This window comes from Amia ocellicauda, chromosome 5 (genome assembly GCF_036373705.1).
Source record: "Amia ocellicauda isolate fAmiCal2 chromosome 5, fAmiCal2.hap1, whole genome shotgun sequence".
In the NCBI taxonomy this organism is placed as follows: Eukaryota; Metazoa; Chordata; class Actinopteri; order Amiiformes; family Amiidae; genus Amia; species Amia ocellicauda.
In genome coordinates this window covers 49,023,540-49,037,220 of record NC_089854.1, presented here as the reverse complement: position 1 = coordinate 49,037,220, position 13,681 = coordinate 49,023,540, and the positions used below count along the sequence as shown (strand labels likewise).

At 38.9% G+C, this 13,681-nt stretch overlaps 1 protein-coding gene across 4 annotated transcripts in view; it reads right to left on the bottom strand.

Annotated features, from left to right (window-relative positions):
• The window catches only part of LOC136750456 (lamina-associated polypeptide 2), a 33,104-nt gene extending 19,821 nt beyond the window's left edge, over positions 1-13,283 (bottom strand). For 3 of the 4 annotated variants that reach the window (XM_066705567.1, XM_066705568.1, XM_066705569.1), the window contains exon 1: positions 12,666-13,282. In XM_066705567.1, coding sequence (XP_066561664.1) covers positions 12,666-12,905 — 240 coding nt within the window. In that variant the 5' untranslated portion in view covers positions 12,906-13,282. Of the gene's footprint in view, positions 1-12,665 lie in introns of all 4 variants that reach the window. The other variant, XM_066705566.1, reaches the window with a different exon arrangement.
• Positions 13,284-13,681: the final 398 nt, after the last annotated feature.

Here is a 13,681-nt window from a genome sequence, read left to right as displayed (position 1 = left end):
ATTAAAACGAATGCTGCTGGGCTGAGCATAAAAAATGTGTGCCCAAAAAACACAAAATGTGAGCAGAAAAATCAACAACTTGGTCTCGTTTCATTCTATGATACCCATACCAGACTGTCTTGCTAATGGAAGAATACATGCAATACCAGATAATGTGTTTTAGACATACATAAAAATCATGTGAGTGCAAGCGTTTATGAGATCATTCCCCTATGTTTGTGGCAGCTCCTTTATACAAGGCAAGACTATAAAAAACTATATACCGGTATTCATTTATGGACTGGTTTGGACTTTTACTATATCTTCATATCGGTATTTTAAAGTTTTGAATAATTTACTATTTACCGTGTCATTCAGTCATAGCATTCAGCTACCAATAAACTGCATCATGTTCCAGTATCCCACAACTTGCTGTGCCGGCTGCTTGAGACTGCGCTGTCTGACATGAGACGCATCTGATCAAAGAACGCCAATAGTGTTCGTGTAATGCACATTTACACCGATCTGCGCAGATCTGCACAGCTCCACCAATGGGATGGGTTGGATCCTGCAGAACTGCGCAATTCTGGGCCACAAGAACACGACCATCTTTCTTCACAAACCCTGCAGAAATTGATGTAATTGGATTATTTAATTTGTTATTATTTTTTTATATTTTAGTTTTTATTTAAAAAAATAGAATTGCCAATCATTTAAGTAACAACTTAATTACTGTGCATCATAGATTTACATTCAATTATTAAAAATAATTGATGTAATTTAAAAAAGCATTGATAAGTGTCGATTTAGAATTCTAGATCTATGGTTTTGACAGTGCTGTTCACAGCTTCATTGTGTAATGGAAGTTGACATTTGCTAACAAGGGGACAGTAGATTTCATTAATCTTAACACGTCTCTCTTGATTTCTGCATAATCTTGTCTCACAGCCACAGCTCTCCTCCCGCAGCAGCTTGTCAGAGCTGTGCTGGGCTGTTCGATTCTGTGCAGATGTGGGTGGGGTGGTGTCACGCAGAAACACTCCAAGGACACGCGTCTCTGAATCTCTGTGCAGGACTGCGCTTCTTTGTTCTGGAATGAATGCTGCCTCAGCCAAATATTGAAAATAAATTCCATGTGTATTGCGTGTTGAGATAAACAAACAAACGTGATAAATGCACAATGAAAGACTATGAGATGGAGAAGAGTAGTCTGGGTGAAACTTCACAGCAAAGTGACCCCAGTGAATCTGTCCCGAAAAAAGGTGCGTCGTTGATAGTGTGGAAATGATTTGGTTTCAAGACAATTGACACAGAACAGGGAAACATAATTCAATGTCAGTTGTGTCCTATTATTTTTGCTTTACAAACATTATAAAATGGCCATTAAAAAATGCCGTCATACAGTCAAAAATGTGAAAAATACCGCGATACTGTGTTTTGCCCATATCGCCCAGCCCTAGGCAAGACTCTAATCTGTGCTAAACATAAATAATAAGAATACAGGCAATCACCCCATTCTCTATTCTTGGCAGAGTATACACCTCTCTCTCTCTCAGCTGTGTAGTTGTATGCTTGGCAACCCCATACTGAATCAACAGGAGTGGCAAACAGCCAGGGAGGCAGGTAGGCAGGCACACGCAGTGCACAGCAGTACGAAAACAAACAACTACCTACTGAAATGCATAGTAGCCTATTATACAAGACGGAGTTGCTCACAGTGATGAAATATCTTGCAAAGATTTGGAAGATTCCAAAGTGATTGAAATTACAGGGATGTAAGCAGAAGCAAGAGTTTGTAATTTCAGGACATTTGAAAGAGAAAATAAAGACAAACAAATAAAACTCCAGCCAGTACTCAAAAGAGTAAACATAACGATTAGCTATGTAATCCCTTCGCCTTTTGATGTGAAAAAGGATTAAGACAGATTACAGATCTCCTGGACACACAATAAGCAGGCAACAGTAGCATACAACAAAGCACCCAGTTGCAGTGAAAGGTTGGAAGTAAAGAACAGAAGTAAAGTGTTTTCCAAAAACACTGATCATAACAGACAAAAAACATAACTGTGGCCACAGTACACACTAAATAAATATTAACTGGACCACTGTGCTTCCAAGGTTACATTTCAGCTGTGTGGGAGATGGGTTCAGCCGTGTGGCGCAGCATCTCTTCATTGGAATCCCTGTGTAAACAGACTGACTTGGGTCAAAAATACTCAAATTGACAGACACACTGCTTATTTTCACGCTCATAACTGCCAAGTCCCAACCGATTTGCTAAAAACAACTACAGATATGTAATATAGACAAGCACTTTAATATATCATGTGTCAGCTATGCGCTGATTGATTTACCTTATTTAAACATGAGGTAAAGGGAATAAACGTGTTAATTTATTTATATTGGGCCATTTCTATAGCGCATTCAGACGTGTATTGGTGACACCCTCTTCTATAAAATGATATGCAATTTGTCAAATCATACTTCTAGTAGTGGGACTTTTCCCTTAAAGGAGGGGTGTGACAAATTTTTCACGTTTCAAATGTTATATTAAATCTGTTCAGTAGTAATTTTATTGACACAGACATCGAGTATATTGATGTATCAGTCATGTACAATTGATTTAATAGCAAGTTATGATAATCATAGAGAATAATATACAGTGCATCCGGAAAGTATTCACAGTGCTTCACTTTTTCCACATTTTGTTATGTTACAGCCTTATTCCAAAATGGATTAAATTCATTATTTTCCTCAAAATTCTACAAACAATACCCCATAATGACAACGTGAAAGAAGTTTGTTTGAAATCTTTGCAAATTTATTAAAAATAAAAAACAAAAAAAGCACATGTATTCACAGCCTTTGCTCAATACTTTGTTGAAGCACCTTTGGCACCAATTACAGCCTCAAGTCTTTTTTAGTATGATGCTACAAGTTTGCCACACCTATTTTTGGGCAGTTTCTCCTATTCTTCTTTGCAGGACCTCTCAAGCTCCATCAGGTTGGATGGGGAGCGTCGGTGCACAGCCATTTTCAGATCTCTCCAGAGATGTTCAATCGGGTTCAAGTCTGGGCTCTGGCTGGGCCACTCAAGGACATTCACAGAGTTGTCCTGTAGCCACTCCTCTGTTATCTTGGCTTTGTGCTTAGGGTCATTGTCCTGTTGGAAGATGAACCTTTGCCCCAGTCTGAGGTCCAGAGCACTCTGGAGCAGGTTTTCATCAAGGATGTCTCTGTACATTGCTGCATTCATCTTTCCCTCGATCCTGACTAGTCTCCCAGTTCCTTCCTCCCAATATCATGTCACATTCCATAGCTCAGCTAACCCCCTACCCCCCCCTCTGAAGGCATGTGACCACAACATATATGAGCTCACATAAACCCTTGCAAGAACTGACTGCCCTGTGAAAAAGGTCTAATTTAAAATATACACACTAGGTTTTTTTAGATCTCTTCATTACATCTATCACTGAATTACTAACAACATATTATCATTTTGACTAATTATACCCAGCAACTGAAATCACTGAAGAAAGTAGAAAAACTAATTAAAATTCACTCAGGATCAACAAATCAAAGACAAATCACTTCTGTGACTAAATCAAAGACCATTGAATCACATATGATAGCATACAAATCGTTAAACAAAATTACAAACACATTGACTACAATACCGGTTAGTAAGACGAAGGCGAGTCTCTCATTAGTATTGTTACTCGGACATTAAATAACTAATGCAGGTTAGTATTTAAGTCAAATAACGTCTCGTTATATATATCAGTCTCATTTACGTTTGGGTGCCGAGAAAGATCCTATCATTTCTTGTAACCACAATTCTCCCTTATTGATTACTGTTCAATGATTAAGGATAGGCAGGGCCACCTATAATCTAGTGTCTATTAACATGTGTCAATTTCAGACTAAACAGTTAAACAGGAATGAGAAGATATTTCTCGGCGTTGACAGATTTTATTTCTAAAATTGTCAACAAAACAGTTTAATGCAGCACTCATTTCCACGAGGTCCGTGTGGTTTGGAACAAAGGCAGTCCGGTTCGGCTTTGTCCAGTAACTTCCACTCAGTCGATGCACCTGGAAGTTGGTGTTTCGCGAAAGTAGAGTCTTTTCCAAACAGATTTTCCACTGGTTTGAAGTCTCCAAGGTTGTGCACAAAATCTTCTTGGCAAGCAGGGTTTCCACCGTAGTTACTTGAAGACAAAGTCTTTGAGGAAAGCAGGGCCCCGTTCATTTCCACGGGTCATGTTTCTTAAGACTCAATAGCTATTTAAATGACTGAACACTTTCGTATTGCAGTCAACTTAGTCAATTGTCCAGCTGTAAAACTCCACTGATCAGATGGGTACAGGCGGGCATGCGCAGTTTCTAAAGTTCTTTCATTAATAAAGTTCTTTAAAGAATTCTTCGTACGGCTCAATCTCCTTCTCCCAGTTTAACTCTTCTGTTGCCGGCAAAGACTTAGTTGGTTTCTGGTTCCGGTTCTGGCAACAGAGCTACAGGTTGAGCTGTGAGAGCGAGTTACTGGTTCAGGTGAGAGAGAAAGTTGCTGTGCATTGCCTTTTAATGCCTGTCAGATCAATAGACTATTGGTTCTTGAATTTGTGAGATTGGATTTCGGTTTCAGCCCCCAGTGTCCTATTGGAGGAGGCTCGATTTATGACTGATGTGAATCCATGTCATCTTTTGGAAATGCCAGTTGGCCTGGGTTCGTAGCTCTGTTTCGGGATTTCGGCTCTCACTTGCTTCAAAGGGTTTTTATTACCTATAGGCCCTATTCCCTAGATATTTCACAGCAGGGATTCCAAGCCATTTGGCCCATTCTCGGTGCCATCCTCCCAAGACTGCCACTTTGATATAGAACAGTTTATGTGCCGATGAGCTTAGGAAATCTGATAACTTTGGGGGAGACGTCTTCTTTAGATCAGAGCTTCAGCTCAGAGCTAAAATGCTCTATCAAAATACACCCCCACCCCTTAACGCTACATTTGTATGGACTGACAAAATATAATGACATAAGTTACTGACTACTATTGACACACTCCCAAAGTACAGTCATCTGCGCACTATTAATACACCTGTGGATATCAGTTTCCTCAGACCTCTAATAAAGTGAAGATAGATAAGGGGATCTTTTCTGATTTTACTGTGGTGTACAAGTCTAAATTGGGTGATTAATTACCGAAACTAAAATAAAGTGAAACCCGCATACGGTGGTGTTGCAGTGGTTAGCGCTGCTGCTTCACAGCTAATGGGACCCTGGTTCAATGCCACCCAATGTCAGCCTGTAATCATGGATGAAGCGGTTACTGATAATTAAATCTAAGCATTTCCATTTGTTTTTGGCCATCCAGTTTGAATGAAGTCCTCCTATAGAAACATGGTCTCCTTATGTATGATCATATTCTATCGGCATGCTTATTAAAGTATTTTGCACAATACAGAAAATTGTACAGATGAGAAATAAATGCTTAGTGGAGCTGTTTGATAGAACTCTAATATTGAAACATATCTCTGGAAAATATACAAACTATTCAGAGAAGGGGAAAAGAAACAAACAGTAAAGAAAGAAAAATGTTACCCATATTAATTCTACAGTTTCCTGCCAAGATTCTCTTACTGATGTTCAGGATCTCCCAACATGTGGTTTCACATAAGTAAGACTACCTTGAATGAGAGGGTAATTTTCTTAAAGGCTCATTATAGGGAAGTCATGGAGGCACATCTGGCTGCTCACAGTCTGGACACATTTCCTCCAGCTTGGAAAATATTTGCTCAATAGAGAGACCAAACCCGCTATCAAAACATCGAACCCCTCCCCCCCACACACACAAACACAAATTCAGCTCTTGTTAGAGGTCATACAGGAGAAAGCAGGGCCTCTTTTCCAACCTAATTCCATAGCAGAAATTCTCACAATCCATTTTTCTGTTCAGGCCTATATGCAGAATTTGATATTGATCTCTTTCGCAGTTGGATAAATTGAAAGGAATCCTGGGACAGAAGACATTGTAGGACAAGTGTGCATTACCCAACAATCTAAATAAACTAAATTTATTGTCTTGTTTTTAAAGGGGAACTAGTTTGGTTCTTAAAATAGTTTTGTGTGTCATCACATGTTGCTCATAATAATCCATAATTTACATGATTGTCATAGCTCAAACTTATTATTCATACAGTTTCCCCAAGATTCACCATTTCTCTCCATACAGCCCCATTTACTGGTCAGTCAAAAGCGGAGGAAAGGTGTGCTGGTGTGGGCCACAGTTCTGGCACTATACCCTCCAAAGTCACATACAGTTCCACGAACACAGAGACAGTCTGCAGAGACAGATGCAGAAGCATAATTCAGCCTTAACCATGCATATTCAAAGCACAGTGTATTTTAAAGCAATCGTCAGATAGTGTAATTTGTTGGCCAATATCATCAGAAACCAACAGCTGACTGATACATCGGTGCATCCCTACATGAAACGCTAAAACTCAATTGACTTGATTACAATAACTCAAACTGTCAGAGGGAAGACCAATCTGGTGCTTCTGCAGTTTTAACACTATGCAGGAAGTTATGACAACACCCCCCCCAAAACCCTGAAATAGCACACATGGCAGCTTTTGACATCCGACATTGGTTGAGTTTTAGATCAAACTGGGAAAATGCCATGCATCTTACACTAAGTAATTGCTACACCAAAATGCATTGAAACTCACTAGACATTGAATCGCTTATTTCAACGCTACAGACACAACAAGACCTATGGTTTGGGGTTCCATTCATTCCGACTGTTTAATATAAAGGTCAGACTTTAGACAGACAAGCTTAATGAGCTGCATCCTAATTAAAGTTACCTAATTAGTGTAGAGAATTAGTTAACAAATCATTGTGGAGATTTAACGTGCTTAAGGGGCAATGGTGTTTACTCACATGTTTCTAGAGCAGATAGCTCAGTACATTTCCTAAACTGTATTATTTTTAATAGCACTATCCTGCTGCTTGTTTTAACACAAAGCAAAATATAACCAATCCAAAAAGAGTCAAAGCAAATGACGTCATTTTTTTGTACGTTCTTATCTGAACTTGCCCCAACTTGAATACTGACACACAGAACTGTAGCAAGGCCACAGACCTTAAATTTTGTTTGGTTTGCATGAGTCGCCTGACCAATAAATGAATACCAATCAACGAAATATAACATTGATAAAAAGTACTGTCAGCTTCTTGGCTTCGACATTGTAAGAACCATCGTTAAGTTGCACTGGAGCATCATTACAGAGAAAAATAACTCCATAACACTTCTACAAAACCACAAAGCCACCTTGCACATTGCAAAATACACAGCTGGGTTTTTATTTAGCTCACCCAATAAAATGACCAGTGTGTAGCTCATTCGGTTATAGCACTGGGGGAGGCGAGACTTCTTGGTGTACAGGTGCTCCTGCTCTGTACTACATACAGACATAGGTCTATCACTCCACTGTGCTGCAAATGCTGTTAAACTACTACACTGTATCCAATCAGTGTTTCCCAACCTTTTCCAGCTATTCTATACACCACATTAACCAGAGTCATTTCATACTGGTATGAACTTATGTAATATAAATTAACAATTTGCTCCTCATAGTTTTTTTCTCAGCTGAAACTTCTTAAATTCTGAACTACACCCATTAATGCTTGATTTGATGTTGACAGACGATATGAAAAGGACAGATTTTCCCCCCATTAAATGTGAGGTGCCTATTCCATCACCTTCAAGGTGTACCCCCTACCTGTCCACTAGATGGATCAATCATACACACTGTTGTTAGTCACATCCCTCTGCACTTTATTTGTTCAATTTTGTCAAGAGCAAAATAAATAAGTGATTAAATGGTGCACCCAACAGCACTGCAGTTTATTTTAACAGCTATAACATAGTAAAACAGTTATGTTGATTTACAATAAAAAAAATGAAACTTATTTTAGAGCATATACTTCATGCCCATTGTGAATGGCATTTGATTAAGTATATATTCTATTACAATATTTCTCCCTTCAGATTTTCAAGGCATTGCTACCAGCTTGATTACCAACCACAGTATGCTTATAGTTTGTATTATGATAATACTACAGAATTAGAAAATACTAACTTCAGTCATTAATATTTGACACATTAACACATGTAACACACATTTACCCTCAGATGGACATAAAAGTTGTTTTCACAGGCATGTTGGAGCAGCTGTGATTGTTCAAGATAGGTGGGGTATACACCAATCAGCCATAACATTATGACCACCTGCCTAGCATTGTGTAGGTCCCCCTTTAGCCACCAAAACAGCCCTGACCCATTGAGGCATGGACTCCACTAGACCTCTGAAGGTGTGCTGTGGTATCTGGCAAGACGTTAGCAGGAGATCCTTTAAGTCCGAGGTGGGGCCTCCATGGATCGGACTGGTTTGTCCAGCACATCCCACAGATGCTCGATTGGATTGAGATCTGGGGAATTTGAAGGTCAACACCTTGAACTCGTGATTCATCAGACCAGGCCACCTTCCTCCATTGCTCTGTGGTCTAGTTCTGATGCTCACGTTCTGATGTAGGCGCTATCGGCAGTGGACAGGGGTCAGCATGGGCACCCTGACTGGTATGCAGCTACACAGCCCCATATGCAACAAACCGCGATGCACTGTGTGTTTTGACACCTTTCTATCAGAACCAGCATTCACTTTTTCAGCTATTTGAGCTACAGTAGCTCGTCTGTTGGATCAGACCACATGGGCCAGCCTTCGCTCCCCATGTGCATCAGTGAGCCTTGGCCACCCATGACCTGTCGCCAGTTCACCGCTTTTCCTTCCTTGGACCACTTTTGATAGGTACTGACCACTGCAGACCGGGAACACCCCACAAGAGCTGCAGTTTTGGAGATGCTCTGACCTAGTCATCTAGCCATCACAATTTGGCCTACCTGGTGTTGTAACAAACTCATTGAGGTTGAAGGAAGAATCTATCAAAATGCTAAACATGTTCAATTCAATTTCTCCCACACTGGTCATTCAACCAGTGAACAGAGCTAAATGGTGATACGTATTTACACTGCCTTTTAAAAATGGTTTGTTTTACGATTAGCCTTGATATTAAATATTTTTCATAGTGTTCAATTTACACAACCTACACAATTTATATATATGAAATCTAATTTAAAGTTTTATTCTTAAACAGCCTGGGACAAATCATAAAGCTTTCATCATTGTTCATTATCATCACATATTTGCCAATATTTATCAGTTCATGTATCCCAGTAACATATATATATATAACAAACATTTCCCAGGTCTTTTGAGGATTTATGTGCTCATGAAAGTTTTAAAAACAGCAGCAGGTGTAGGTAGTTTTTGATGAAAGGTTAACAAGTACAATGTTTAGCCTCCAAGAAACTGCTGTATGCTAACATCCCATATTTCTGAAAAGTAAATATTCCAGTATATTTCAACTATTTTACAATTATTTTAAGATATTATAATACATTTTTTTTTTTTTTTTTTTTAAACACTTATTTTCTGGGATCTGTATTCAAATATTTTCAATTACATATTACAAATGGTATTCATATAGTTACTTTCTTCTATATGCATTTTCATATAGTTACTTTTCACAAACCGTATTTCAAAATATATTTATCACAGTTCTTCTGTGCTCATTTCAAGTCTCATGGCTAAACACATTCAAACTGCATAGCGAGTTCTCAATTTTAAATTGGTACTGCTTTTTCATTTGTGCTACATTTTCAGATCTAATTAAAACATACCAATATCTTATATAAAGCTTCACAGTAAATCATTTAAATCGAACAGGTCTCGTCCAACTTGTTCAATAGCATTGATGAACTCTTCAGACCTTCACTCAAAAACAACTCGAATAGTGGTGGGCACCGCGGCCCACGACCCCACAAAAAAATAAAAATAAAATAATAATAATAATAATGTAAGTAGTAGATTTATGCTCTTTTTAGATTAAAATATAGCACTTGGGACTTGTTATTGAAGTAAAAGGGGTCTTGCGGCACAGGCAGTTATTTGAAAGCCAAACTTGTGGCCCACTGATTAATTTAGGTTGCTTACCAGTGAGCTAGTAGTGCCAGTGAAGACTCAACTGTACCCCATTCTCATAGATATGAGCTCATCGCTAACAAAGAAGTATGTTCAGTGGTGTTTATCTGACACAAAACAACAGATACAGAGCCAAAAACTGTGATTTCTAAACTAAGTTTGAAAGCCATTAAAAGGCTATAACACGTCAAATATGAATGTATCGAGATACCATATATCAACTATTATGTCTAGAATACAGCACAACAATTGTTTTTGGCAATATCACCGCACCTAATCAATACAATATATTTTTCTTTATGTACCTGCACTCAGCTATTTTCAGGTAAGTTTATTTCAGAACTGAACATTTAAATTTGTTTCACATATAAGAACAAAGTTTACAAATGAGAGGAGGCCATTCGACCTATCATGCTTGTTTGGTGTCCATTAATAACGAGGTCATCCAAGGATCATATCCAGTCTATTTTTGAATGTTCCCAAATGTTGAGCTTCAACCACATTGCTAGGGAGTTTTTTTCTAGATTGTAACATCTCTCTGTGAGAAAAAGTGTTTCCTATTTTCTGTCTTGAATGCCTTAGCCCAATTTCCATTTGTGTCCCCGGGTCTACATGTCCCTGCAGATCTGGAAAAGCTCCTCTGGTTTGATGCGGTCGATGGTAGACTCCTAGGTCTTTCTCATGGGTTACTTCTAGTTCTATTCCTCCCATAGAGTAATTATTGTGGACATTTTTATTACCTACATGTAATACCTTGCACTGGTCCACATTGAATTTCAACTGCCAGGTGTCAGCCCAAACCTGAATATTATCCAAGTCCCTTTGAATAGCCTGTGCTACTGAGATTGTATCTGCTGAGCTACCTATTTTAGTATCATCTGCAAATTGACGTGGAACACCACTAACAACCACAATCCAGTTAGAAGCAACTCCTCTTATTGACACCCTCCGTTTCCTATACATCAACCAGTTCATAATCCATCTACTTATATTACACTGAATACCTACAGCTTCCAATTTTATGATCAGTCTTTGGTGTGGAACCTTATATGATAAGGATCAAGGATACTTTTTAGCCTGTACATCTAAATGCTGGGAAGCACAGGACAGACAACTAGCACAACTAGAAAAATGCAAGCTGTGTTAGTTAAACATGCTGTTGGAAAATTAACATAACATGGCAATGTTCTGCAGGACTTCTGAAAGGATGAAATACTTTAGCATAGGTCAAATTGCTGTTGCGTTGTGTGTGCTCATATTCTATTAAGCCTATGGTTTTCTTATTTTGCAAGAAAGATATAATACAATGTAGCAGAGGGGAAAGCTTTACAATTAGTGTCCTGTAAAAATAAGATACAACCAGAAGTACAGCCTAAATCACAAATCAAATGTCTCCAGTCCCCCACTTCATGTGTGTTAAACCCCAAGCCCACAATTCAGATAGCTGTGCACAGATTTCAGGAAGTGGTTTTCAGTCTGCTCTCCACATTTTTTCAATGTGGGATGCTGGTTTTGATTTACATGTATGAATATAACCCTTTGGGAATTAAATCAGCATATACCATGATTTCACAGTGCAGAATAAATAATGAAATCTATCAAATACATCCAACAAATGTTGTATTTTTAATATAGTGACAGCTAATTAAAGCCCTACTTTCACTTTTGAATAAAACTGTTACTACGGCTATCCTGATATATAATTTGCACAGATTTCCAACAAACTGATTGTTGGTCAGGTTGGTTTTGTAAAGCGGGAATGCTTCATATTAAATGTAAACACCTCTACGTGTAATATACACATCATAGTTGTACTCTCGCACATGATTTAAAAGAATATTATAACATCAACTCTCTTGGCAGTAAGCTGTGCATTACAGGAATGTCCCTGGGCTGGTTACATTAATTTCTTATCGGGATTTCAACCGCACATTTGTTGCGCGCTGAAGATCTAGAATATGCAATTCCGAGTTCAAAGTATTTAAGCGGGAAACCCATATCTCATGCCTTCTGAGCGCGGAAGCTGGTATGACAACACCACACGGCACGCCATACATTAAGAGACATTACATTTATGATTAACTTATTTTGTGCAATATATATAAAAAAATATAAGTATATTCCTCCGAGTACTAATGTAATTTTACTACACGTCGTCACACTATATATGCCAATTCTAAATGGGATAGACACATATGACGTGTGTTAGTATAGTTAAAACGTTACAATAAATTGCATACAACTCAGTAATACAACTGATATCACCAAGGCCAGGATCGGGGAGAATAAAGTTACTTTTTAGCAGACGCAAAGACTTGGTCGAAGAAATCGCAACTACTGTAGCTGAACTACACTCGGCCTGACGCGTCTCTAGAATCTCTGGGCGACTGGACTGTAATTGTGACAGGTGGCATCGCCACTCGGATGCTAATGTACTACTACCACTACTTCACACATACACAGTGCTAAGTCGTGGTTGTTTGCAAGCACTGGAGACAATAAAAACATAACGCATTTAATCATTACTACTACAATAATAATACAAATACTAATACTACAATGCAAATGTACAAGCACGCTTACCCTTCCGGAGCGGTTTTTGTTGGCCACCACGGGGGGAGGTAGCTCGTCATCGCTGGAAAAAGTCTCCGGAGGCATTTTATTCTTCTTGGGTTTGTTTTGGACGGTGAGGTTTTGCAAGTAGAGCTGAACATAGACGTCTTTCCTCTGCTCGCCGCTCGGGAGCACCACGTTATTGGCCAGCAGCTCGCTCTTTAGTTTCTCCTTGGTGAGGACCGACGGGTCTTCGAGAAATTCCGACATGTCCGCGATGCTGCTCGTCTGCGATCGATTCTTTGATGAACCTACACAGCGCTGAACCAGCTCGCTTCGCGTCGCTAGCAAGGATAGAGGAGGAACAAGGAAGGAAGGCAGGGAATAACGTGCGACTGGCGCCTCTTGTTGGAGCAAAATAAGAAAGCGAGAAAATAATGTATAAATTTAGCACCGTTCAAATATTTTCTGCCTGCTCGACTCTCTTCTACCTACCCGAACGTACTCTGTTGGATATGCACAAATAGTTTAATTCTACCTTTTTCGGTTATGTTTTGTTTTTATTGTGTGTTAAAAAGCACACTAGTCCCGGCCCACTGGCTACAAGCTACCGCGGCGACAGACAGGGACCAGTTACAAGACAACCGTTCAATAAGATCGAGCGCCATTGGCCGTCAGGGCTGTAGAAGGGACCTCGCCATTGGCCCACTGGAATAATACAAGCCAAGGACTGGAGTGGTGTCAGTGTTGTAAAAGGAGGGAGAGTGAAATAAATAACAAGAGGAAATAAATTACTATCGAACTACTACTACAACAATTTAGATTTTTTAATATAATAAACTATGCTAATACACTTTAATATAACCAGACAAGACTATTCTAAAAGTAAACCAATATAATTAGTCACATTTTACATTCCTCAAAATACTCTGTCCTGATAAGAAATAGCCAATTATTCCCCTGGAGTTGGTAGTACATTTCCATGTAAATTGATGCCTGGTTTACATGTATACACAGATTTAACTATATCATTACTTTTAAGCAAG